The sequence below is a fragment of the Macaca fascicularis genome, chromosome 11, assembly GCF_037993035.2.
Source record: "Macaca fascicularis isolate 582-1 chromosome 11, T2T-MFA8v1.1".
NCBI lineage: Eukaryota > Metazoa > Chordata > Mammalia > Primates > Cercopithecidae > Macaca > Macaca fascicularis.
Window position 1 is genome coordinate 129708552 of NC_088385.1, and position 27463 is coordinate 129736014.

The following is a 27463-nucleotide window of genomic DNA, read 5'->3' on the forward strand; positions in this document are numbered from 1 at the left end:
AATTTTCAGGCAGAACTTAAGGTAGAGTCTATAATTCCTATATCCACCTAGGCAGATATTCTTGGGGGAACAAAATCTATTTGTAAACAAATAGTGTAATTAACATGATATTAGAGTTTTGTTTGTTTGTTTGTTAGAGCAATGGCATGATCTCAGTTCACTACAGCCTCCACCTCCCGGCTTAAGTGATTCTCGTGCCTCAGTCTCCAGAGTAGCTGGGACACCTGTAGTCCCAGCTACTTTCAAAAAATTACCTGGCCAGGCACGGTGGCTCATGCCTGTAATCCCAGCACTTTGGGAGGCCGAGGTGGGCGGATCACGAGGTCAGGAGATCAAGACCATCCTGGCGAACACGGGGAAACCCCGTCGCTACTGAAAATACAAAAAAAATTAGCCGGGTGTGGTGGTGGGTGCCTGTAGTCCCAGCTTCTAGGGAGGCTGAGGCAGGAGAATGGCGTTCACCCGGGAGGTGGCAGAGCTTGCAGTGAGCGGAGATCGCGCCACTGCACTCCAGCCTGGGCGACAGAGCGAGACTGCGTCTCAAAAAAAAAAAAAAAAAATTACCTGTGCCTGGCTAATTTTTTTAGTATTTTTAGTGGAGATGGGTTTTCGCCATGTTGCCCAAACTGGTCTCAAACTCCTGAGCTTAGGTGATTCACCCACCTCGGCCTCCCAAAGTCCTGGGATTACAGGTGTGAGCCACTGCACCCGGCCACCATTAGGTTTTTAATTAGCAATTTTTATATCATTTGGCTTTTGATTCAACAACGATTTTTAAAGTATTTACCAAGAGCATGGACTGTGCTTCAGTGGAAACAGGAGTTAGAAACCTATCTTGGCCACGTAGAATATGTGGTTGAGTTTTAGAAACCAGCCTTTACAGATGTTTTAACTTATATGTAAGTTCAAGGTACACACTGAAAGTTCCTTGAGGCCAGAAACTGCATGTATACATAGCACCTAGCACAGTACTTTGTAAATCCCAATAGATATATACTGAATTAACAAATGGTTCATTTAAAATTCATGGAGTCTTTTCCTTTTAAAAATTATATAATATGGGGCTGGGCAAGGTAGCTCGTAACTGTAACCTCAGCACTTTGGGAGGCCGAGGTAGGAGGATTGTTTGAGGCCAGGGGTTTGAGACCAGCCTGAGCAACATAGCGAGACCTCCATCTCTACAAAAATTTTAAAAACTAGCCAGGTGCCATGGTGTGCACCTGTGGTCCCAGCTACTTGGGAGGCTGAGGCAAGAGGATTGCTTGAGTATAGGAGGTTGAGGCTGCAGTGAGCTGTGGTTGTGCCACTGTACTCTGGCCTGAGTGACAGAGTTAGACCCTGTCTCCAAAAATAAAAATAAATCAAAATAAAAATCCAAGGCATGCAAGCTCCAGGAGGACAGGAACATTTGCTTTATTTACTCAGGCAATCCATATACTTAGAATTGTGCCTATCATATAGTAAGTGCTCAGTGAATATTTGTTGAGTGAACAGATGTGAGTAGACCCATCATTCAAGCAGAAATCTTTTCATAGAAAAGTAATCATTTGTAATTTTTCTATGTAAACATAATCTTGTATATTAGGTTTTTTTATCTAATAGATTTTCAGAGAGATGTTTATTTAGTCATAAACTTTTCGGTTTTTGACCTTTTTTTCCTACCTTTTCAAAGAAACCATCAGAATTATTTGAACTTCAAGAAGATGAAGCCCTACGAAGGTACTCTTTTTTCCTTTACTTGTATTCACCTATATCATGATGCAAAATAGAAATTTTACCAGTACGTTTTTCAGCAGTTGATTTTTTTAAAGGGCTTTCTTGATAAAACTCGGGTTAGAGTCTATGAGATGAATCAGTTCATTAATACATGGCTAGGAGTCTCTCCAGTGGAAAACATCAGAGCCAGCCAAGATCTAGAATTTCTGAACTCCTACGAGGGCGAGGGTTCCTAGCACACCTTTAACTGGAAGGTGCCTCTCAAGCAAAAGAAACTTCTTTCTTAGCTAGGACTTTGGCCCCAGACCTCTTTATGTTCTCTTACCATGCTAAACTGGGTTGGTTCAGATATAGGCTTTTTGCTCTTCTAACCTGTGACTGAGACCTAGTAAGGCGCATTGATTTTATCTAATGTGCTAGGTCTGATTGGTCATGGCTTGTATTCTTGAGAAGACTCTTATCTGGGCCCAAGTCAGAATGAATGTAGCAATCCATTAATGATGCCTGGCACAGGCTTGGATAAGGAAGCATGGTGGCTCACATGCCAGCCAGCTTTTTGTCTTTCTAACCTAAACCAAAAGTAGGCCAAGTGGCCTGGGAGGCCCTGTGTCCAACCTCAGCCTTGGAGAACTGATAGAAAAGACATGGAAAGACAACCCCAAGAAATGGATTCCTTCTGGTTTGGAGCAAGCAGAGCTGTCTTAACCACCCATACCATGCCCTCTTTCCCTCTGAACCCCCACCTTGGCCTCATTTAGTCTTTTAAGGGAAGGGCCACCTTTGTTCAAACAAGAGGTAGCTGCTGGTATGTCTACCTGAACTAGCCACATGGAAAGTCTTGGAGGGAAACGATTTAAAGAGAGGAGAGAAAAAGGAAATCCCAAAAGGCTACTTAATGCAAAATTCATAACGTGCTCCTTTTTCCACTAAAAGCTCTGCCCCACCCCTCCTCCAGCCGGCCTGATTCATCCTCCCTTCCCAGAGAGGGGCCAGCCTGCCCTGGGTCTGGAGGTTGAAATGGGCCGCTAACAAGGTCCTGCATACCAAACACAGAATTTCCCATGTGTAGCATTCAAGAGACTTTACAGCTACGGTTTGTATTAATTTCTTAAATAGAATTTAAGGGACCAGAGATTGACTGGCTATTCTATAGATGAGGAAGCTGAAGCCTGGCATCTGTTGCATGTATTATCATCTTTAGCAATGAAAGAACTCAAGAAAAGATTGAGCATTCTTTAAAGGGGGAAGCACCAATGTCATTGACCCATTATCCTTCTGATCTGCCTTTGAATTGTTTAATGACCGTTCCATGGATGATAAGTCTGTTGTTTTGGTAATCCATCACTAAATTTTAAAATAACTGTAATTAAAATTTTTTTTCCAGAGTGCAGTATCTCCTCCAGTCTCGTCCAATTGATTATAGTTCAAGAATGCTGTTTGTATTTGCAACATCAACTACAACCGTAAGCTCTAGAAACTTAATCCAAACTCTTCTGTGCATCTCAGCTTAACGTTTTTTCCTGTTTATTTACCATGCTTGATTGCATTAACAGATGATTAAGATAACGCTCACATACATATGTATTCTAAGTCTGTCTAATCTCCTAAGCAAGCATTGTCTTTTGCACCATGCTCCATTTAGTGCTGGCCTCTGCAACATCTGCTTAGCATGCTGAATGATGCACCTATTGACAGTTTCCACTGGCTGTCTGCATTCACAGTGGTTAACTCCCTGGTCAGTCCACATTCCTGAAGCCAGGAGCCAAACAAACTGGCCACGAACAAGTCTCCACCATGGCCTAATCCGACTGCGTGCTCTGGTCAGACCACCCCTTCTGCCCTCTAAATTCTAGCTAGATTGAACTTGCAATTTCCCCTAACGGCAACATGACCTGTAGCTTCAGGTTCTTGCCTGTAGAAATGTCCTCTGAGGCAACTGGAGCAGAGAGAGGAGAAGGGGGTGGAGCCAGTAGTAGGCAAATGATTCTCAGAGAAAAGGAAGAAAAGGAAGTCTGAGGTGCTGATTTTAAAGTCCCATGACAAAAAGGAAAAAGCCACCCCTTATTTTCTCTGCATGTAAAGACTTATGACCTAAAAATGGTATTCCATGAAAGGTGGCTAGTGCAGCTCACAGCTCAGCTGTGTCCATGCTTTTCCTTGCAGTCTGCCTTATGTGTACTTCCCATTAATTAGTATCAGCATGTGTTCAAATGGGAATTCACATTAGTATGATATACAGTAATCCCTCCATATCTGTGGGAGGACTGGTTCCAGGACCCCCAAGGATACCAAAATCTGAGGACGCTCAAGTCTTTTATATAAAATGGTGTCGTATTTGCATGTCACCTACACACATCCTCCTATGTACCTTAAATCATCTCTAGGTTACTTATAACGCAATGCCTGCAAATCACTTCATCCCCATGGATTCAGTGTAGTACTTGGCATACAGCAAATTCATGTTTGGTTTTTAGAACTTTGTGGAATTTTTTTTTTTCTTGAATATTTTTGATACACTGTTGGTTGATTCCATGAATACAGAACCCACAGAAACTGGGGGCCAACTGTGGATCCAAAAGTTGAGGTTTAGTAAAATTAATTTTTACTGCTTCATCAAGAACATTTTTTTTTTTTTGAGATGGAGTCTTGCTCTGTTGCCCAGGTCAGAGAGCAGTGCCACAATCTTGGCTCACCACAACCTCCGCCTCCTAGGTTCAAGTGATTTTCCTGCCTCAGCCTCCTGAGTAGCTGGGATTACAGGCACATGTCACCATGCCTGGCTAATTTTTGTATTTTTAGTAGAGACGGGGTTTCACCATGTTGACCTGGCTGGTCTTGAACTCCTGACCTCAGGTGATCCACCCGCCTCGGACTCCCAAAGTGCTGGGATTACAGGCGTGAGCCACTACACCCAGCCCATCAAGAATATTCTTTTTTTTTTTTTTTTTTTTTTTTTTTTTTTTTTTTTTGAGACGGAGTCTGGCTCTGTTGCCCAAGCTGGAGTGCAGTGGCCGGATCTCGGCTCACTGCAAGCTCCTCCTCCTGGGTTTACGCCATTCTCCTGCTTCAGCCTCCCGAGTAGCTGGGACTACAGGCGCCCGCCACCTCACCCGGCTAGTTTTTTTGTATTTTTTTAGTAGAGACGGGGTTTTACCATGTTAGCCAGGATGGTCTCGATCTCCTGACCTCGTGATCCGCCTGTCTCGGCCTCCCAAAGTGCTGGGATTACAGGCTTGAGCCATCGCGCCCGGCCAAGAATATTCTTAAGTGAAATTTGTCTTTGTTTTTTTGTTTGTTTTGTTTTGTTTTTTGAGACAGAGTCTCACTCTGTCGCCCAGGCTGGAGTAGTGCAACAGTGTGATCTCGGCTCACTGCAACCTCCACCTCCAGGTTCAAGTGATTCTCCTGCCTCAGCCTCCTGAGTAGCTGGGATTACAGGCACGTGCCACCACACCTGGCTAAGTTTTGTATTTTTAGTAGAGATAGGGGTTTCACCATGTTGATCAGGCTGGTCTTGAACTCCTGACCTTGTGATACACCTGTCTTGGCCTCCCAAAGTGCTGGGATTACAGGCGTGAGCCACTGTGCCCGGCCATGTCTTTGGTTTTCAATACTGCCGGAGCATGCCTGTAAACACAAGGGTTACAACAACAGTTGGGGGCCCTGCCTCCATTCTGCCTGCAATTTCACCCACCATTGCTTTTGCACAGTTAGTGCAAATATCAACACAGTGTAAAGGCAAATAACATCTTAGTGTCATGAAAACAGCTTTGACCCTTTCCCTCCTGAAGGAGTCTCCAGAATGCGCCTCCAGGGGTCCATGGGCCACATGTTAAGAACCACTGTTACAGTGCATTCCATAACTGCAGAGATTGACTTTTCATTTTAAAATAATGACGTTGTTTTTGTTGCCTATGTTGAAACTCATTTACCCAACTACAATGTGCAGGTGTTCAACTCTCCAAACCTCTTTTGGTTTTGCAGACATTAGGTATGCATCAGTTAACTTTTGCCCATAGAACTCGAGCTCTTCAGTGTCTCTTCTATTTGGCTGACAAGGAAACTATAGAATCACTCTTTAAAAAACCCATTGAAGAAGTGAAGTAAGTAGAAATGTTTAAATTGTAATAAATAGGAAACACATCATTTTTTGGAGCTGTACCTTTTAAGCCCTGAATTCAGAAGAGTGTAGTAGAGTAGCTGTGTGAATACAGTTCTGTTGCCTTGAATATCCTTGACATTTTGGCAAAGGGAAAATAGGGCTTTGAGAACATCTTGTTTCCATCGTTTCTTGGAGGCATTTAGAAACTCAATGTTTTGTTTATCTTGTTCAAATTGATTTCTATCTAGTTATTATATATTCAGGGAATATATTTAGAAGTCCAAAATGGACATTTAAAACAAACTGGCCTAATATTTCCATATGGTAGTTTTTATTTTAAATGTAAATGTGACCTATGAGAATGATTCTTAGAAACATTTCTGTTTTCCAGATCTTATCTGAAATGTATAACTTTTCTGGCATCATTTGAGACTTTGAATATCCCCATCACATACGAATTATTTTGCAACAGTCCTAAGGAAGGAATGATTAAGGGCCTGTGGAAGAACCACAGCCACGAGTCCATGGTAGGTACACCTCACTGCCGCATTCCCAATTCCCTTCCCCTACTCAGAATCCTGAAAGAGAAAACCAGGAACAGTCTTTTTTTTGTTTTTGTTTTTTTTTAGACAGAGTTTTGCGCTGTTGCCAAGGCCACAGTATAGTGGCGTGATCTCAGCTCACTGCAGCCTCTGTCTCCTGGGTTCAAGCCTCAGCCTCCCAAGTAGATGGGATTATAGGCACCTGCCCACCACACCTGACTAATTTTTGTATTTTTAGTAGAGCTGAGGTTTCACCATATTGGCCAGGCTGGTCTCAAACTCCTGATCTAAGGTGATCCACCCACCTGGGCCTCCCAAAGTGCTGGGATTACAGGCGTGAGCCACTGCGCCCGACCGGAACAGTATTTATCCCTGAACAACTCTACTGCTCTGAGACCTTTCTACTCTCCTGTCCCAGTGTGTGGATGGATAAGGCAATGTGGAAGGTCCTTTTACCTCTTTTGCCTTAAGGTCCACCAGTTAAAGTCATCCCTGCCAACCAGAGAGAGCACTTCTATAATCCCTTCCACAGCTTATCCTTATCTGTACAGGGAGAGGAGACTATCCGGTAGAGAGAGGATATCGTTTATCTTCTTCTTAGTTGCCTATGGGAATTTAGTCTCTGAGGCAGTGGAGGCTGGGGCAGGAAGGTTTTTTGGTCCAACAGGCAAACTTTTTCAATAGAAGAAAGAAAGGGGGAGATGTCTGAGGTGGTGTCTTGAGTCCGTGATAGCAAGAAAAAGAATCTCTTTTTTGGCCGGGCGCGGTGGCTCAAGCCTGTAATCCCAGCACTTTGGGAGGCCGAGACGGGCGGATCATGAGGTCAGGAGATCGAGACCATCCTGGCTAACACGGTGAAACCCCGTCTCTACTAAAAAATACAAAAAACTAGCCGGGCGAGGTGGCGGGCGCCTGTAGTCCCAGCTACTCGGGAGGCTGAGGCAGGAGAATGGCGTAAACCCGGGAGGCGGAGCTTGCAGTGAGCCGAGATTGCGCCACTGCACTCCAGCCTGGGTGACAGAGCCAGACTCCGTCTCAAAAAAAAAAAAAAGAATCTCTTTTTTGTTGTTTATTTCATTAGGAAGATGGGGGCCTTCAATAGACATTCGCAGATTAGAAGCACATTTTGTGGCCGGGTGCGGTGGCTCATGCCTGTAATCCCAGTATTTTGGGAGGCCAAGGCGGGTGGATCACCTCAGGTCAGGAGTTCAAGACCAGCCTGGCCAACATGGTGAAACCCCATCTCTACTAAAAATACAAAATTAGCCAGGCGTGATGGCGGCCACCTGTAATCCCAGCTGCTCAGGAAGCTAAGGCAGGAGAATTGCTTGAACCCGGGAGGTGGAGGTTGCGGCGAGCTAAGATCATGCCACTGCACTCCAGCCTGGGCAACAGAGTGAGACTCCATCTCAAAAAAAAAAAAAAAAAAAAAGCAGCATATTTTGTATTAAGCTGCCCTACTTTTCCAAAGATGGCTTAATTTACTGGTTTGTTGGAGCAGCATGATTTTTTTCTTTTTTTGGCTTCAGGCAGTAAGATTGGTGACTGAGCTGTGTTTAGAATACAGAATCTATGACCTGCAGCTTTGGAATGGACTCTTGCAAAAGCTTCTGGGCTTCAATATGGTAAGTAAGACTCAATACCCTGGACTGAATATATCTGAAAGCTTTTGCACAGCATCCCCTAAACATTTTGGATTGATACTTGTTATGGAACAGATTTATGCTGAAAACACAGTCACTCTCACTGAGTTCATGCCAAACTTAAAGAACTTGGTGTTAGGCCAGAGAATGCAAAATCCAAAATGACATAAATTTCACTGGAAACAAATGGAAGGTTTCCTAGCCTTTTTTGATATTTATGAACTTGTAAGTGAACTTCTCTGGCAGTTATCATGGAAGATAAAGTTTTACCAGTACTTTTTCTGGAACTTTAAGATGCGGTATTTCACATTGAAATTTTCCATTTTGGTGGTCTTTAGAACTTTCTTATTTTTAATTTTTTACAGATTCCTTATCTAAGGAAAGTTTTAAAAGCCATTTCCAGTATCCATTCTTTATGGCAGGTATGTAGCTTTTTAAAATAAATTTTATTGAATTTAGTCTTTATACTTTCTGGCTTTGTGACTGCTGGGGACACCGGATTAAGCAGTCAGCTCCTTCGTAAAGAACAGAACTGAGCCAAGTACAGTGGCTCACTCCTGTAACCCCAAAGCTTTGGGAGGCCAAGGCAGAAGGATCACTTGAGCCCAGGAGTTTGAGGCTGCAGTGAGCCATGATTGCACCATCGCACTCCAGCTCCAGCCTGGGCAACAGAGCTAGATCCTTTCCCTAGAATAAAGGAAGAAGAAACAGAACTGATCAGCTGTAGGATGATTAAAGTTGTGCCTGGACCCGTTAATACTCAGCTCACATCACCTCCTGAAGATACCACTTTCCTGAGTTTTCCAGGCCTCACAAGTCACACCTTTATTTATGCTCTCAAGACATTTTGGCTCCACTCTGACTTTTGTCACCATATAATTAATTTTCCTTACATGTTGGGCTGCCCCTCACAGACTTTGAAGGTCTTTCACATCAGATACCCTGGCTTGTTCATCTTTTCTACATTTCACATAAGTTGTGTACCCATATAAGCAAAATATATATTATGTAGAAATATATAATTTATTCTTTGTTTAATAAATTAGGACAATATAGAAATATGCTGAGTAAAACATGAAAATTCCCTCTTACTATTTTCCTTCATAATTATCTTCCTAAGGGAATGACTGCTTACAATTTCCTATGGATTCTAGAGATTTCCTGTTTTGTTTTGTTTTGTTTTGTTTTGTTTTGTTTTGTTTGAGCCGGAGTCTCGCTCTGTCACCCAGGCTGGAGTGCAGTGGCGCCATCTTGGCTCACTGCAAGCTCCACCTCCCGGGTTCACGCCATTCTCCTGCCTCAGCCTCCTGAGAAGCTGGGACTACAGGTGCCTGCCACCACGCCCAGCTAATTGTTTGTATTTTTAGTAGAGACGGTATTTCACCGTGTTAGCCAGTATGGTCGCGATCTCCTGACCTCGTGATCCACCCGCTTTGGCCTCCCAAAGTGCTGGGATTACAGGCGTAAGCCAACGTACCTGGCCGAGATTTCCTGTTTTACAGGCACGTGTGTATGTGTGTGCATATCTACAGTGTATATATACATTTTTGCACACATAAATGCAATCACATTCTGAACAAAGTGTTGTTTTCACATAACAATGGTCTCTGGAGATTGTTCCATATCAGCACTTGTAGATCTAATTGTTTTATTGAGATACAGTTCACATGTAAAATTTATCCTTTTAAAGTACACAATGAAGTAGTTTTTGGTATATGCACAAAGTTGTATGGTCTCACCATTATCTAATTCCAGAACATTTTCCTCACGCCAAAAAGAAAATTCATATCCATTAGCAATCATTCCCCATTCCCCACTCCCTCCAGCCCCCAGTGACCACTAATCTACTTTCTGTCCATGAATTTGCCTATTCTGGACATTTTGTATCAATGGAGTCCCACACTATGTGGGATTTCCTGTCTGGCTTCTTTCACTCAGCATCATGTTTTAAGGTTCATCCACATTGTAGCATGGATCAGAACTTCATTCCTCTTTCTTTTTTTTTTTTTTGAGACAGGGTCTGGCTCTGTCGCCCAGGCTGGAGTGCAGTGGCATGATCTCGGCTCACTACAAGCTCCGCCTCCCGGGTTCACACCATTCTCCTGCCTCAGTCCCAAGTAACTAGGACTACAGGCACCCGCCACCACACCCAGCTTATTTTTTGTATTTTTAGTAGAGACTGGGGTTTCACCGTGGACTCGATCTTCTGACCTCGTGATCCGCCCGCCTTGGCCTCCCAAAATGCTGGGATTACAAGCATGAGCCATTACACCCGGCCACTTCATTCCTCTTTTTTGCCAAATAATGTTCCATTGTTAACTGAACATATTTTCATTTCTCTTGAGTGTATACCTGGGAGTGGACTTGTTGGGTCTTACAGTAACTCTGTGTTTAGCCTTTTGAGGCATTTTATTTTTAATGCTTGATTATTCTCCATAATATGTAGTAAAATATACCCAAAGTTATTTAACCACTCCTCTATTGATGGAAGTTTACATTTTCTTTCCTCTTTTTTTCTTTGAATATATAGAGATGGGGGTCTTGCTGTGTTGCCTAGGCTGGTCTTGGAACTCCTGAGCCCAAACAATCCTCCTGCCTTGGCCTCCCAAAGTACTGGGATTACAGGTGTGAGCCACCACGCCTGGCCAGTGTTCTTTCTTTATTCACCTTCTTGAAATTCTTTCTCTTGTCCCCTTCCTCCTTTCCTATGGCCCTGGCACATAACCGGCTAAGGATTAATTTTCTTTTCTGAGTTGGGTTCTGACTTTTTGCCAAATGGAACAATAATGAATCAGCCAGGATTGTATAGTGAGATCCTGAAAGATACAGTTGTGAAGAACATTATGCTAGAACCTTAATCATCTCAAACAGGGAGATTATGATTTTAGTCATCTGGAATATAAACTATAAATGTACAGTTTTGTGACCATTTAACAGTGGCCTCTGGAGAGTGTTTCATATCAGCACATAGTGATCTATCTAATTTTTTTGTTGAGATACAATTCACTTGTAAAATTCGTCCTTTTGAAAGTATACAATCAAGTAGATTCTGGTATATTCATAAAATTGTACAACCATCACCATTATCTAATTTCAGAACATTTAGGCTGCAGTTTAGAAAGAGTTCATAATATCTTTTTGGAGATGGAGTTTTGCTCTGTTGCCCAGACTGGAGTGCAATGGTGTGATCTCAGCTCACTGCAACCTCCACCTCCCAGGTTCAAGCGATTCTTGTGTCTCAGCCTCCCGAGTAGCTGGGATTACAAGCATGCACAACCATGCCTCGCTAATTTTTGTGTTTTTAGTAGAGACGGGGTTTTGCCATGTCGGCCAGGCTGGTTTCGAACTCCTGACCTCAAGTGATTCACCTGCTTCAGCCTTTCAAAGTGCTGGGATTATAGGTGTGAGCCACTGCACCCGGGCTAGACTGCAAATTAAAGAGAGTCTGTAATATCCTTAACATGAATATCCCAAACGTGGACTTGTTTTCACAGGTTCCCTACTTCAGCAAAGCATGGCAGCGTGTGATACAGATACCACTGCTTTCAGGTATTTCACTCTCCTCTGAAACATTCGCTACAGCATTTTATAGTTGAGTGTGTGTATATCATGGTTGGTTTTTTTTTTATCTTCAGCTTCTTGTCCCTTAAGTCCTGATCAGCTGTCAGATTGTTCTGAGAGTCTCATCGCTGTCCTCGAGTAAGTAAAATGTTTGTTCTACCAAAAAAAAAGAGTTTGTTGCTTATAAGATTCCTTTCTAATAGATATCTCTTATGAGTAATTTCTTTTTGTTAGGAAGTTAAGCATAACACTTGTTTTTGTTTTGTTTTGTTTTTTTGAGACGGAGTCTCACTCTGTCGCCCAGGCTGGAGTGCAATGGTGCAATCTCGGCTCGCTGCAACCTCCGCCTCCCAGATTCAAGCTGGGAGATTCAAGCTCCCAATTCTCCTGCCTCAGCCTCTTGAGTAGCTGGGATTACCGGCACGTGCCACCACTCCTGGCTAATTTTTGTATTTTTACTAGAGACGGGATTTCGAGAGTGTTGGGATTACAGGCATGAGCTGTCCCGTGAGTAGCTGGGATTACAGGCACACACCACCACACCCGGCTAATTTTTGTAGTTTTAGTAGAGACGGCCTCCGAAATTGCTGGGATTACAGGTGTAAGCCACTGCACCCGGCAACACTTGTTTTTATACCAAAATATCTCAATTATTTTTACAATGTCTACTTCCCATGTGTTGTGCGACTAGTAAACTGAACATTCTCTAAATTGAGTACCTACTGTCTATATAAGCATAGAGTACTTTTGGTGACTACCCTAAATCATACAGCATTGTCACATAGATTTTGAGTCTTCTGGCTGGGTGCGGCAGCTCACACCTGTAACCCCAGCACTTTGGGAGTCTGAGGCGAGTGGATCACTTGAGGTCAGGAGTTTGAGATCAGCCTGACTAACGTGGTGAAACCCCATCTCTACTAAAAATACAAAAATGAGCTGGGCGTGGTGGCGCATGCCTGTAATCCCAGCTACTCAGGAAGCTGAGGAGAAATCGCTTGAACCCGGGAGGTGTTGGTCGCAGTGAACTAAGATCACGTCCAGCCTGGGTGATAGAGCTAGACTGTTTCTCAAAAAAAGAAAAAAAAAAGTTTTTTAGTCTTCTGAGGATTTAGAAGCCTATCTTTAGGCATCTGTAGGCTTTCAGACATAATCATGGTATAGCAAACAGTAGTCCGTGTTCCCGTGGGTAGATTCTTTTATTCCGTGTAGAATGCCGTCAAAGACTCATGTTACTCATTCCTAAGCATATGTCATGAACCAGCACTTTAGTGTTTAAAATTATTGAAAGCCTGGACAGGTAAATGACTATGGAAAGCTAGAAAGGCCAATATAATCTAGTGAATCTGACAGATTATTAACTAATTAATGTGCTCTCTTGAAGATGTCCAGTCTCAGGTGATCTTGACCTGATTGGAGTCGCCAGGCAATATATCCAGTTAGAACTTCCAGCTTTTGCATTAGCTTGTCTGATGCTCATGCCCCACTCAGAGAAAAGACACCAGCAAATTCAGGTATGGTGCACATGATTCCTCTGGGCTGCCAAGGAAATAGAAGGTCTCATCTTGCATGTCCCTTGCAAAAGGTCGCATTTTCATTTCAGCAAACCTGTAAAGCATGCATACATCAGATATGTGTGAAGCTTGTATGGGGACTTAGTGGGAGGTAAGACTGAAAGATAAAGTCCAGCTGAGGGATGTCCTACAAGGGTTTGGGCCTTATTGTCTATCAGTGGGGAAACAAGTGATTATTTTAGAACAGCAAACTGAAATGATGAAGGAAGTATTTTAGAAAGAATAACCCATTAACCCATGTAGACTTGGTCAGAGGAGAAGACAAGAAGGGAAACTCTTGGGAAGCTGTTGCATTTGAGTAGAATTTTACCCCACTTGATCTCTTCATATCAGCCTTGTGCATAGGCAGGGAAGGCTTGGGGGTTAAGTACCCACAGTAGAGTCTGGTAATGAACTTGAACAAGATGAGAAGGCTACAAGGAAAGCAGCTGACTTAGCAATTGAATGTGGGAGATAAAAGAAGGGGAGAGTCAGATTTTATGTGTGGGTGCCCATCAGAGGGAGCCACGAGCATTTTGGGGACAGAACTTTTAAAAATAACTCTCATTTCCTTTATAATAGAGAACAAGTAGAACAAAGCATTTTGGAATGTTTTACAGTTATCTGTTACCTTCCCTGTAGGTAGACATACCAGTAGATAGAGATCTACATAAATGAACATGCATGCATTCATGCTTTTTTTTTTTTTTTTTTAAGAGAGTCTCTCTCTGTCACCCAGGCTGGAGTGCAGTGGCGCAATCTCAGCTCACTACAACCTGCCTCCCGGATTCAAGTGACTCCCAAGTAGCTGACATTACAGGCTCCCACCACCACACCCAGCTAACTTTTGTATTTTTAGTAGAGAGAGGGTTTTGCCATTTTGGCCAGGCAGGTCTCGAACTCTTGACCTGAGGCAATCCAGTGGCCTTGGCCTCCCAAAGTGTTGGGATTATAGGCATGAGCCACTGCGTCCAGCTGAACATGCATATTTTTTTTTTGTCATTTGGTCTATTAATTATATTTTTTAAAGCCACCTGTTCTTGTCTTTGACTTTTTCCCCTCTTTTCATCATTCGTACACTCATTCCTTGATGCCATTCTGTGTTTCAGTATTTAAATATATTTATTTTGGCACTTAGAATAACAAAATACCTGATCAACAGCTCTTGCTGTTGGAATAAGTAATAACACTTTTCTATTAATTCTGCTTTGATTTTTCTCTAGAATTTTCTGGGTTCGTGTGACCCTCAGGTTATTTTAAAGCAATTGGAAGAGCATATGAACACAGGCCAGCTAGCAGGATTTTCACATCAAGTAAGAGGCGATTTCATTTCATTTTCCCAAACCAAGATTAAGCTGAAAACTGCTATGTCTAGCTGTTTGTTTATGTATAGAATTATTTTGCTTCTATTAAAACCTCAGTAAATTTTTTAAAAGGCAGGGACCCTGAGGGTCTTGTTGACTGCTGTGCTCCATGGAAAATTTGTAGCCTTAAGTGCTTTTAATTGAAAACAGATCTTCTTCCTCATAAAAAGTCTCAAAGCGCAAAACAACAATTACTTTATTTATTGACTGATGCTGACAGGCCTCCTTTCCCTTTTTACCCCCTCAAAAAGGAGGCGCAGTCATAATGCAGTGCTAATTGGACTTCTGATTGTAACAGTGTTTTGATATTGAATAAAGCCTTGATACCTGTCATTCTATAGATTAGAAGTCTGATTCTAATAGATGAGAAGTCTGATCTTAATGATACGTGTCATTCTATAGATTAGAAGTCTGATTCTGAATAGTATCATCAGTAAGAAGGAGTTTGGGATTTTGGCAAAGACCAAATACTTTCAAATGTTGAAGATGCATGTGATGAATACCAACAATATCACTGAACTAGTAAACTATTTGGCAAATGACTTAAGGTAAGTTTATTTTCAAAAAGCAACTTACTGTGGAATTTCCTTAAAATCTATCTTTGTAAGCTGGGCATGGACATAGAGAAACCGTGTCTCTACTAAAAATACAAAATTAGCTGGGCATGGTGGCACCTTCCTGTAATCCCAGCCACTCGAGAGGCTGAAGCAGGAGAATCACTTGAACCCTGGAGGCAGAGGTTGCAGTGAGCTGAGATCGCGCCATTGCACTCTAGCCTGGGCAACAAGAGCGAAACTCTGCTTCAAAAAAAAAAATCTATCTTTATGTTGGAGGAAAATGTCAACTGTAGAGCTATTTTGTTGTAATTAAAAGCTCAAAATATTACATCTCTCATTACTGCACATATCCAAAAGTTAATCATTTAATAACCCAATTTCTTAGAACGTGACCTTAGAATCTGACAATTAAACAGGTCATCTGAATCCCCAAATCGAATGTCTCATAGCCCTGCTCTAAATCCTGCATTACAATTTTATGTCTTAGATACTTGCTCAGAACATTAATGACTTTATGTAACATCATTTTTGTTAAACCTGGTTATCTAATTTTCTAGCACCCACAAGTTTAGAAACAATAATCTTCTTGGGATAGAGCTGGGGATGGATATGGAAACTGAATGGGAGAAGGAAGAAATGGGCTGACTCTAAAGAAAGGGAAGTTCAAGACTGCAGTACACACCATATCCATCCCTGCATGTGGTCTAGCCGTGCTGGCGCTTGAGAGGTCTTTCTTTCTCGTTTCCATTCCATGGATTTCCATCTGCTTGTTTATCTCTTGTGATCCAGCCATAATTAGATATTGTCATTTTTGAGCAAGTATTTTTTGAGTTATAATTGATACATAGAATAAGCTGGACATATTTGAAGTCTGCAGTTTAGTAAATTTTGACGTATATACCTATGAAGCCATCACCACAATCAAGAGAGTGAACATACTATCTCCAAAAGTTTCCTCATGCCCTCTGTGAAGTTGATTACATGAGTTAGGTCATTCTTGTGATACCCAAATACATCAGAGTGGCCTGGGGAAAAGCACTCAGAGTCCAAAACATGGCTCCAAAAACGTAATTCTGGCTGGGCGCAGTGGCTTAAGCCTGTAATCCCAGGACTTTGGGAGGCCAAGGTGGGTGGATCACCTGAGGTTAGAAGTTCAAGACTAGCCTGGCCAACATGATGAAACTTGTCTCTACTAAAAATACAAAAAGTTAGCCGAGTGTGGTGGCGCATGCCTGTAATCCCAGCTGCTCAGGAGGCTGAGGCAGGAGAATCGCTTGAACCCAGGAGGTGGAGGTTGCAGTGAGCAGAGATGGCACCATTGCACTCCAGCCTGTGCAACAAAGTGAAACTCCATCTCACACACACACAAGAGAAGAATAATGTGTAACCTGTCTCTTTTTCATAAAATCTCTAACCTTCTCTTTGTTCTTTGGACAATCCAGAGACTACCCAGTCTATGTATATGCCCCAAATTGGAATTCTTTTTTCCCAAATAAAACATTAAATTTAGAGATTGGTCTTTACTTTTAATTTTGACTTCAACGCCTCTTTTTCTTTCTTTTCTTTTTGAGATAGGGTCTTGCTTTGTCAGTCAGACTGGAGTGCACAAACATGGCTCACTGCTGCCTCAACATCCTGGGTTCAAGTGATCCTCCCACCTCAGCCTCCAGAGTAGCTGAGACTACAAGTGTGCGACGCCATACCTGGCTAATTTTATATTTTTTTGTAGAGACAGGGCTTTGCCATGTTGCCCAGGCTGGTCTCCAACTCCTGGACCCAAGCCATCTGCACATCTTGGCCTCCCTGAGTGCCGGGATTATAGGTACGAGGCACTCTGCCTAGCCTAACACTTCTTTTTCTTTTTGATTTTGTAGTTTAGATGAAGCTTCAGTCTTGATAACTGAATATTCAAAGCACTGCGGGAAACCTGTGCCTTCAGAAGCCGCTCCCTGTGAAATTCTGAAGGTAAAGCTGATGGAGAGTTCTTAGGTTCTAACTTGACATTGTTTATATTCCTAGGGCCTTAAAATTGACCAACCTTTTCTAGTGTTGTGGAGATAAATGTATTTTTATGTGTAACTGTAATTTTTATATTTTACTTGGTGTGCTCTAAACTAGAAATCAAGAGGCCACAGTTCTAATCACAGCCCTGCCACTGGGCAGCAAAGCCTAGTGTGGGCTTAGTCTTCAGATCTGGACCCCATGGTCTCTCAGGTGCTTTCCAGCATTACCATTCTTCATAAGGTGGTATTTTTAATATTGAAGCAGATGAAAAACTGAATTCTAAAGGTGTTGATTACTGTCATGCTTGGGTATTAATTGCTTTTTAAATTAATTATTATTCTTTAATTACCTAAAACGTATGTTCACTGCAGAAAAAAAAAAAGTATGACCAGGCACGGTGGCTCACACATGTAATCCCAGCACTTTGGGAGGCCAAGGCGGGCAGATTACCTGAGGCCAGGAGTTCAAGACCAGCCTGGCCAACATGGTGAAACCCCGTCTCTACTAAAAATACAAAAATTAGCGAGGCGTGGTGGTAGCACATGCCAGTAATCCCAGCTACTCGGAAGACTGAGGCAGGAGAATTGCTTGAGTCCGGGAGACGGTGGTTGCAGTGAGCCAAGGTTGTGCCACTGCACCCCAGCCTAGCCGACGAGCAAAACTCATCTCAAAAAAAAAAAAAAAAAAAGAAAAGAAAAGAAAAGAAAGAGGAGAAATATGAAGGAGCCAAAAAACAAAAAACAAAAACCTAAACTGATCTCCAAAATCTCACTACCCAGACAGGATCACTGTTAACATTTTGCTGTACATTCTTCCAAATTTTTTGTATGTAAAATGTGCACGTAATTTATTTTTACTCCTATTTTGAACTTAAGTACCAGGTAAAATTTTTACTTTGATCATATTTTGGTAGCTTTATTTTTTATTTGCTATTTTTCAGATTGGAATATTGGTAGCTTTAGTAAACCTAGGTGTAGAGGCTTTTTTCTTCCTGTGGTCCAGATCAGGCGTATTAGAATAAGCCCGCATTTTGTTACCTCCGATTAATAACTTACAGGGTTTACCTCCAGGTGGTTGTGCTCAATGGCATGAGATTACTTTTTTTTCCAGAAAGGGAGAGTATTGATTCAAGAGACGAATTTGTGGTCTTTAAAATCTGTTTCTCTCATCTAAAATGCCAAATAGTTATATGTATAGATTTGTATCACTGCACTTAAGTCTTAAGTTCTGTAGTTTATTTGACCATTTTCAATTTGAAAAACTAAGTGACTTATAAAAATCACTTCTGTGTTTCTTCCCATTTAGATGTTTCTTAGTGGGTTATAGTAAATCATTGAACCTTTTCTTCAAGAAGGACAAGAATTTTGGAATCTGCTATTCATGGACCGTATTTATTAGTTTTTAAATTGTAGAATCTCTGTATTATAGCTATTTGTCTTAACATTACCCCACATGTAATAAATAAAACACTTAATATGAGCATAATTGCTCCATAAAGAACTCATGTCCTGAATTAATAAGTGTTTTCATTGCCAGTTACTTGTGCAATTTATAGAGACTATCAACTTTTTGCACCGTATATGAGGGAAACAAAGTGCAAAAATAGCTCTCTCCCTCAATAAAATTGAGTGCTTATAGCCTATATCTTCCATATAAAAAAGTAATATCAGTCTTTTTAGTGTTATTCTAAGAAAATATTGGTATAATTTTAGTGGCAGAGTGTATCAGTCAGTAGCCAGTCAGAAAAATAAAAGCCACTCTAGATGGGCCAAGCAGAGAAGAATTTCGTGCCTAGGATTGGCTATAAAGTTCTTCAAAAGACTGAAAGAACAGAAGGAAGGTAGAAGGGGGAGCCAGACAAAGGGGAAGGAGGGCTTCGTAGCCACAGATCAGGAGCTGCTCCTGCCCCTGGCTTGGAGTCCTGAGCCCACATTTGCCACTGAGCTGTCGGAGCTGCTGCAGCCACTGCAGTGCTCAGAAGCCCAGGAGTCTCTTCACCAGTGCTGCTGACAACTTGCACTGCCGCTGCCCAAGCTGTCAAGCCCACTAACAAAACAAGAAACATTGCTGCACTTTCTTCAAGCTCCTAATTCTTATACCAGTGCCAAGAAATAGCAGAACCAAACTGGAAGCCACCTGGCTAGAAGTCTGGGAGGAGTGGTCTGCAGCTGTAAACGCCCAGCACTGCAGCCGGTGGCCTAGAGAGGCATGTGGAGCAAAAAGCCAGCACATAGAAGTGTTAATTACACCTGTTATTCTGCCTTTGTAGTCGTTTGCCATACTTGTGAATAAATTAAGTGAATTTGATATTACTGGAATTAGTTTGCCTTTATTTTGCCAGTTGAAAAAAAAGATTTCTAAAAAACTCAAACATGATTAAACACAGGTTTCGAAGTAAAATAAGTCTGGATTTCAGTTCTGGTTCTATTACTTACAAGTTGTGTGGGCATGAACAAGTTATTTAATTTCCCACAGAGAGAAACGGGATGGTCTTGCTGTGTCACCCAGGCTGGAGTGTAGTGTTATGACCATAGCTCACTGCAACCCTGAATCCCTGTGCTTAAGGGATCCTCCCATTTCAGCCTCCTGAGTATCTGGGGCTACAGGCACACACCACCATGCCTTCCTGATTTTTGAATTTTTTTGTAGAGACAAGGTCTTGCTTTCTTGCCCAGGCTGGTCTTGAACTCTAGGCCTCAAGTAATCCTCCCACCTTGGCCTCCCTAAGTGCTGGTATAACAGGCATGAGCCACCTTGCCTGGCCCAATTTCTCACCATCTTAATTTCGTCAAACTGAGGGCAGTAAAAGTACCTTCTAGTGGCAGGAGGTTTGAATCAGTTCGTATAAAGCATCTAGGCCAGGTATTGTGGCTCACGCCTATAATCCCAGCACTTTGGGAGGCCATGGTGGGCAGATCATGAGGTCTGGAGATCGAGACCATCCTGGCTAACATGGTGAAACCCCGTCTCTCCTAAAAATGCAAAAAATTAGCCAGGCGTGGTGGCTCATGCCTGTAATCCCAGCTTCTCAGGGGGCTGAGGTGGGAGAATCACTTGAACGCAAGAGGCAGAGGTTGCAGTGAGCAGAGATCATGCCACTGCACTCCAGCCTAGGTGACAGGGCAAGATTCTATCTTAAAAAAAGAAAGTGCATCTAGCAATCTAGCACAATACCCCTGAGTGCCACAAATGCTAGTTATTGTGATTATATAGGCTTCTATTTAGCTAATTGCAAGTTTTAAAATTGCAATTTCAATAATAAAATTATTTTGTACTTTGAAGGTGTTATAACAAATGTTTCTCAACAACAAAATGTTTAAAAATGCAAATAATTTGCAATATTTTGATGACATTTGACCTATATTTAAAACATAGTCCAATAACTATTTACATAAGTCTTAGACTTCTCCTAAAGATCATATCATAACAAATAAGAATGGTTGGGCTGGCCAGGCATGGTGGCTCACTCCTGTAATCCCAACACTGGGATTACCTGAGGTCAGGAGTTCGAGACCAGTCTGGCCAACATGGTGAAACCCCGTCTCTACTAAAAATACAAAAAATAGCTGGGTGTGGTGGTGGGCACCTGTAATCCCAGCTACTTGGGAGGCTGAGGCAGGAGAATCGCTTGAACCCAGGAGGTGGATGCTTCAGTGAGCCGAGATCAAGCCATTGCACTCTATCCTAGGCAACAGAGTGAGACTCTATCTCGAAAAAAAAAAAAAAAAAATAGCTGGCTGGGCATGGTGGCTCATACCTATAATCCCAGCACTTAGGGAGGACTAAGCTAGTGGACTGCTTAAGCCCAGGAGTTTGAGACCAGACTGGGCAATATAGTGAAACCTTGTCTCTACTAAAAACTAAAAAAAAAAAAAAGAAATTGACCAGGCATGGTGGTGTGCACCTGAAGTCACAGCTACTTGGGAGGCTAAAGTGGGAGGATTGCTTGAGGCCAGGAGGCAGAGATTGCAGTGAGCCAAGATTGTTCCACTGCACTCCAGCCTGGGTGACAGTGAAACCCTGTCTCGACAGAAAAATAATAATAATGCAAATAAATACACCATAGAAAAAAATACAAAGGACTTTTTTTCTCCCCACTAGAGATAAGAGTCTTGCTCTGTCACCCAGGCTGGAGTGCAGTGAAGCAATCATAGCTCACTGCAGCCTCAAACTCCTAAGCTCAAGCAATCCTGTTGCCTCAGCCTCTTGAGTAGCTGGGACCATACAGGTGCATGTCACCACACTCAGTCAATTTTTTTTATTTTTATTTTTTATATGGGTAGGATTTTGGTATGCTGCCCAGGCTGGTCTCAAACTCCTGGCCTCAGGCGATCTTCCTGAGTTGCTGGGATTAGAGATGTGAACCACTGTGCATGACCCAAAGGACTTTGGAACATGTGAAAAGAAATTAAACCTCCTTAATGCTAATAAAAATGCAAATTAAAACTACTTAGATTCAATTTTTTACTTGTCAGAATGGCAAAATTTAAAGTTTGATAACTGTGGACAAAATTACCAGAACATTTATTCTCATATCTTGTTGGGAATTTAAATTTGTATAAGTTCTTTGGAGGACAATTTGACAATCTTTTCAAAATTACAAATATGCTTACCTTTTGACCCAACTATTCCACTTCTAGGAACACACACTTGTAAATGATTCACCATGCCATTATTTCTAGAGGAAAAGATTGGAAACAACCAAAGTACTCATCAGGAGGGGAATGCAGGCCTGGCATGATGGCTCACACCTGATACCCTAGGACTTTGGGAGGCCAAGGTGAAAGGATCGCTTGAGGCCAGGAGTTTGAAATCAGTCTGGACAACATCATAAGACCTCATCTCTACAAAGAAAAAAATGTTTTTAAAGAAGGAAATGGGCTAACTGCATGTGGCCATATACAGAGTGAGGAAGTACTCAGTCCTTCTGTACAACAGTTTCTGGACAGACAGGGATCCTTTATTAGCCCCCCTAAAATGTGTTGGAAGACAAAATTTAAATAATGGAAGTACCTTCCTTGATTGATTGACTTAATGGAGACAGGGTCTAACTATGTTGCCCAAGCTGGCCTTGAACTCCTGAGCTCAAGCAGTCCTCCCAGCTCAGCCTCCTGAGTAGCTGTCTATGATTTTATTTTTATTTATTTACATATTATTTATTTATTTTTGAGACAGAATCTTCTTCACCTAAGCTGGAGTACAGTGGCAAAATCTCAGCTCACTGCAACTTCCGCCTTCTGGATTCAAGTGATTCTCGTTCCTCAGCATCCCAAGTAGCTGGGATTACAAACACACACCACCATGCCTGGCTAATTTTTATATTTTGGTAGAAATGGCATTTCACTACGTTGCCCAGACTCATCTTGAACTCCTGAGTTCAAGCGATCTGCCTGCCTCAGCCTCGCAAAGTGCTGGGATTACAGACATGAGCCACTGTGCCTAGCCTATGTTTAAATGAGGAAAACATGTTCTTAGCCCATCCAGAAACCCCAACCAGTCTTCCAAATACCACTAAAACAAAACATTTAACATGCCACCAACAGTTTGCAGAATACAACCTCATTTTTTTAATGCCTGTAAATTCAATATTGGATATGTTCATGTATCATTAAAAAAAACAAGGCCGGGCGCGGTGGCTCAAGCCTGTAAGCCCAGCACTTTGGGAGGCCGAGACGGGTGGATCACGAGGTCAGGAGATCGAGACCATCCTGGCTAACACAGTGAAACCCCGTCTCTACTAAAAAAAATACAAAAAAAAAAAACTAGCCGGGCGAGGTGGCGGGCGCCTGTAGTCCCAGTTACTCGGGAGGCTGAGGCAGGAGAATGGCGTAAACCCAGCAGGTGGAGCTTGCAGTGAGCTGAGATCCGGCCGCTGCGCTCCAGCCTGGACGACAGAGCGAGACTCCGTCTCAAAAAAAAAAAAAAAAAAAAAAATTAGACTGCCTATCCACATATCCACATTCAATTTTCTTTCACCCCAATAAATGTATATTGTAATTGAACAGTGAAATAATAATGTTGGCCGGTCGTGGTAGCTCATACCTGTGATCTCAGCACTTTGGGAGGCCGAGGTGGACGGATAACTGGAGGTCAGGAGTTTGAGACCAGCCTGGCCAACATGGTGAAACTCCGTCTCTACTAAAAATGTAAAATTAGCCGGATGTGGTGGCACACCTATAATCCCAGCTACTCAGAGGCTGAGGCAGGAGAATGACTTGAACCTGGGAGGCGGAGGTTGCAGTGAGCCAAGATTGTACCATCGCACTCCAGCCTGGGCAACAAAGTGAGACTCCATCTCACAAAAAAAAAAAAAAAAAAAAAAAAAGTCAAGAGGCATGATGCTAAGCCCCAAAAGAAAAATAAAAACGAAAACAAAAAGATGTATGATGGTTGCAAAGAACACTTATATATAAAATGAGGCACAACTTTATTTATTTATTTTTAGATGGAGTCTCATTCTGTCACCCAGGCTAGAATGCAGTGGCGTGATCTTGGCTCACTGCAACCTCCAGGTTCACGTAATTCTCCTGCCTCAGCCTCCTGAGTAGCTGGCATTACAGGCATGCACCACCACACCCAGCTAAGTTTTGTATCTTCAGTAGAGACAGGGTTTCACCATGTTGGCCAGGCTGATTTCGAACTCCGGACCTGAGGTGATCCACCCCACCTTGGCCTCCCAAAGCCCTGGGATTACAGTCGTGAGCCAGTGCATCTGGCTAAAATGATGCAAAACTCTAAATCACATAGCAGAACTTCTGCCATACTCAGTTGAAATAGTCAAAGCCCACCCAGAATCAAGGGGAGGAGGCATAGCCCCCCACCTCATAGTGGAAGAAGCATAAGAATTTGTGGCCATTAAAAAAAAAAAAATTGGTTTTGTTGTGGCAAAATATAATATTTACCATCTTCACCATTTTTAGTTGTACAGTTCAGTGCTATGTGGCCATTTTTTAAAAATCACATGAAGTTTTTAAAAAGCAAGTTGTGCGAAATAGTGTATAAATACATACAATCTATTTGTAGATCTTTCGATCTTCAAATGTGAAACACTTATAACAGCCACCTACTCCCGAGTTCCTCAGTTATGTCTTATCAAAACGTAAAGTGTTTTTCTCACTGATTTCACAGTGAAGTATTAGCCTCAGAAGAGACATAAAAAGATTTTCTTTTTTTTCTTTTTTTTTTTTTTTGACGGAGTCTTGCTCTGTCGCCCAGGCTGGAGTACAGTGGTGTGATCTCGGCTCACTGTAAGCTCCAACTCCTGGGTTCATGCCATTCTCCCACCTCAGCCTCCCGAGTAGCTGGGACTACAGGCGCCCGCCACCATGCCCAGCTAATTTTTTGTTTTTGTATTTTTAGTAGAGATGGGGTTTCACTGTGTTAGCCGGGATGGACTTGATCTCCTGACCTCGTGATCCACCCACCTTGGCCTCCCGAAGTGCTGGGATTACAGGCATGAGCCACTGTGCCTGGCCCATAAAAAGATTTTCTATGTATAATTTGCATATTTTGGAGTTTGTTTTGAAACAATGGCTGCAAGTCCCCAGCAAAATTACCACTCTACAAGAATACAGTTTAAGTGCCTAGTTTTGTTAAGTAGTGAATTTATTAAAAATCAATTGAAGGCCAGGCGCCGTGGCTCACACCTGTAATCCCAGCACTTTGGGAGGCCGAGGCGGGTGGATCACTTGAGGTCAGGAGTTTAAGACCAGCCTGGCCAATATGGTGAAACCCTGTCTATACTAAAAATACAAAAATTAGCTGGGCATGGTGGCATCTGCCTGTAATCCCAACTACTCAGGAGGCTGAGGCAGGAGAATTGCTTGAACCCAGGTAGCCTGGGCAACAGAGCAAGACTATATTAAAAAAAAAAAAACAAAACAAAACAGTTGATTGTTAAGTCAATCCGAAAGAACCTGAGTACCCACTAGGCACATAGCACTATTCTAGGTTCTTTGGAGAATACTAGTAGAACATGCAGTCTATGCATTTGCAATAAGAAGAATAAAAATGCATATAGGAGTAAATGCCAAGTCCCTGGTCTGGTAGGTCAGTGATCCTCAAACTTTGCTGTCTATTAGAATCTACGCTACACATTCAGATGACTTGGGGATTTTTTTTTTTTAAAGACAGAGTTTCACTCTTGTTGCCCAGGCTGGAGTGCAGTGGCATGATCTCGGCTCGCTGCAACCTCTGCCTCCCAGGTTAAAGTGATTCTCCTGTCTCAGCTTCCTACGTAGTTGGGATTACAGGCACTCGCCACCATGCCAGATAATTTTTGTGTTTTTAGTAAAGACGGAGTTTCACCACCATGTCGGTCAGGCTGGTCTCAAACTCTTGACCTCAGGTGATCCACCCACCTCAGCCTCCCAAAGTGCTGGGAGTACAGGTGTGAGCCACCGTGCCCAGCCCACCTGGGGATATTTTTAAAATCCCAATGCCCAGGTCACACCCATACCAGTTATATAAGACTCTGGGGTCTTGGAGTTAGGTTTTAGTAATTTTTTCAAACTTCCCAGGTATTTTACACAAATCACCCAGGGAACGTCCTTAAATTTCAGATTTGGATTCACAGATCTGGGTTGGGGTCCCAATTCTGCAATTCTTTCAATTTTTTATAACAGGATCTGGCTATGTTGCCCAGGCTGGAGTGCAGTGGCCATTCACAGGCCTCCCAGGTAGCTGGGCCTAGAGGCCAGTGCCCAGCCCGATTCTGCGTTTCTAACAAGCATCAGATGATACCAACCCTACTTGTTCACTGATCACACTTAAAGTAACAAGGGTCTAGACTAGGGGTCGGCAAATAATGGTGCATGGTGACCAAATTGTAATTTTTACCTTCTTAAAGGGCTTTTAAAAAAATCCAAACAATAGTAAAAGAATTACAGCATTAGTTAAAATTCAGATGTCAGCGTTTATGAATAAAGTTTTGTTAGGACGAAGCCAGGCTTGTTTATTTACATATTATCTGGGGCTGCTTCACACATCAATGTCAGGGTTGAGTAGTTTCGGTAGAGACTGATATGGTTTGGCTATATGTCCCCACCCAAATCTCATGTTGAATTGTAATCCCCAGTGTTGGGAGAGGGACCCGGTGGGAAGTGATTGGATCATGGGGGCAGTTTCCCCCTTGCTGATCTCACAATAGTGAGTTTCACAAGGTCTTGTTGCTGAAAAGTATATACTTCGCTGCTCTCCCTCTCCTGCTCCACCATGTGACAAAGGTGTTTGCTTCCCCTTTGCTTCTGCCATGATTGTAAGTTTCCTGAGGTCTCCCAGTTATGCTTCCTGTTAAGCCTGCAGAACTGTGAGTCCATTAAACCTCTTTTCTTCATAAATTTTCCAGTCTCGCCGGGCGCGGTGGCTCAAGCCTGTAATCCCAGCACTTTGGGAGGCCGAGACGGGTGGATCACGAGGTCAGGAGATCGAGACCATCCTGGCTAACACGGTGAAACCTCGTCTCTACTAAGAAATACAAAAAACTAGCCGGGCGAGGTGGCGGGCGCCTGTAGTCCCAGCTACTGGGGAGGCTGAGGCCGGAGAATGGCGTGAACCCGGGAGGCGGAGCTTGCAGTGAGCTGAGATCCGGCCACTGCACTCCAGCCTGGGCTACAGAGTGAGACTCCGTCTCAAAAAAATAAAATAAAATAAATAAATAAATAAATAAATAAATAAATAAATTTTCCAGTCTCAGATAGGTCTTTATAGCAGTGTGAGAATGGACTAACAGAGACCATACGGCTGGCAAAGCTAAAGTATTTCCTTATCTGGCTTTTAACAGGAAAAGTTGCTTCCCCTTGGTCTAGAGAAGCACTGTCCAGTAGAAATATCATGCAAGCACATATGATGCTTTAAATTTTCTAGTAGACACGTTATGCTTTAAGGGTTAATTCTAGGCCTCCTGGAATTAACCTGATCTGTTTTGCTAAAGTTTTTGCAAGGCACTGCCCTGGTCAAGGCATGAAACACAGTGATTAAGGAAACAGGGATTATAGTGCTGCCTTGTAGCCAGGGGTTTGAAGAGCTTGGGGGTGGTTTGTACCAGCCTTTCACGGTTATTTGTAACAATTAAATTGATTGTTTGCTCCTGGTCTTGGTGAGACCAACTCCACCAAGAGGGTCCTGCTATTGAGGCTATTTGTGACAGGAATATGCCTACGTGACAAAGTATGAAAAAAACTTGAGATGCCACGTTGGACCGTGATTCCAAGATACTCTATAAACACATCACTGGTTCTTGCTCTGGGCGGGGATAGTGTGTCCAGCCACAGCCCTTACAAAAGGGAGGATTGTGGGAGCCTGCACCTAGTTCTCCAGAGCCTTTGCTCTGAAATACCCGTTGGCCGGGACACATATTCTTTTTTTTTTTTTTTTTTTGAGACGGAGTCTCGCTTTGTGGCCCAGGCTGGAGTGCAGTGGCCTGA

The 27463-nt window shown here is 42.6% G+C and overlaps 1 protein-coding gene across 2 annotated transcripts in view; it reads left to right on the forward strand.

Moving 5' to 3' along the window:
- The window catches only part of KNTC1 (kinetochore associated 1), a 99621-nt gene extending 80264 nt beyond the window's left edge, over positions 1-19357 (forward strand). For both annotated transcript variants that reach the window (XM_005572506.4, XM_065525270.2), the window contains 13 exons: positions 1673-1719; positions 3101-3179; positions 5701-5819; positions 6210-6345; positions 7890-7985; positions 8369-8425; positions 11498-11552; positions 11639-11702; positions 12946-13075; positions 14338-14427; positions 14881-15026; positions 16910-17000; positions 18345-19357. In XM_005572506.4, the coding sequence (XP_005572563.3) occupies positions 1673-1719; positions 3101-3179; positions 5701-5819; positions 6210-6345; positions 7890-7985; positions 8369-8425; positions 11498-11552; positions 11639-11702; positions 12946-13075; positions 14338-14427; positions 14881-15026; positions 16910-17000; positions 18345-18365 (1131 nt within the window). In that variant the 3' untranslated portion in view covers positions 18366-19357. The remainder of the gene's footprint in view (positions 1-1672; positions 1720-3100; positions 3180-5700; positions 5820-6209; positions 6346-7889; positions 7986-8368; positions 8426-11497; positions 11553-11638; positions 11703-12945; positions 13076-14337; positions 14428-14880; positions 15027-16909; positions 17001-18344) is intronic.
- Positions 19358-27463: the final 8106 nt, after the last annotated feature.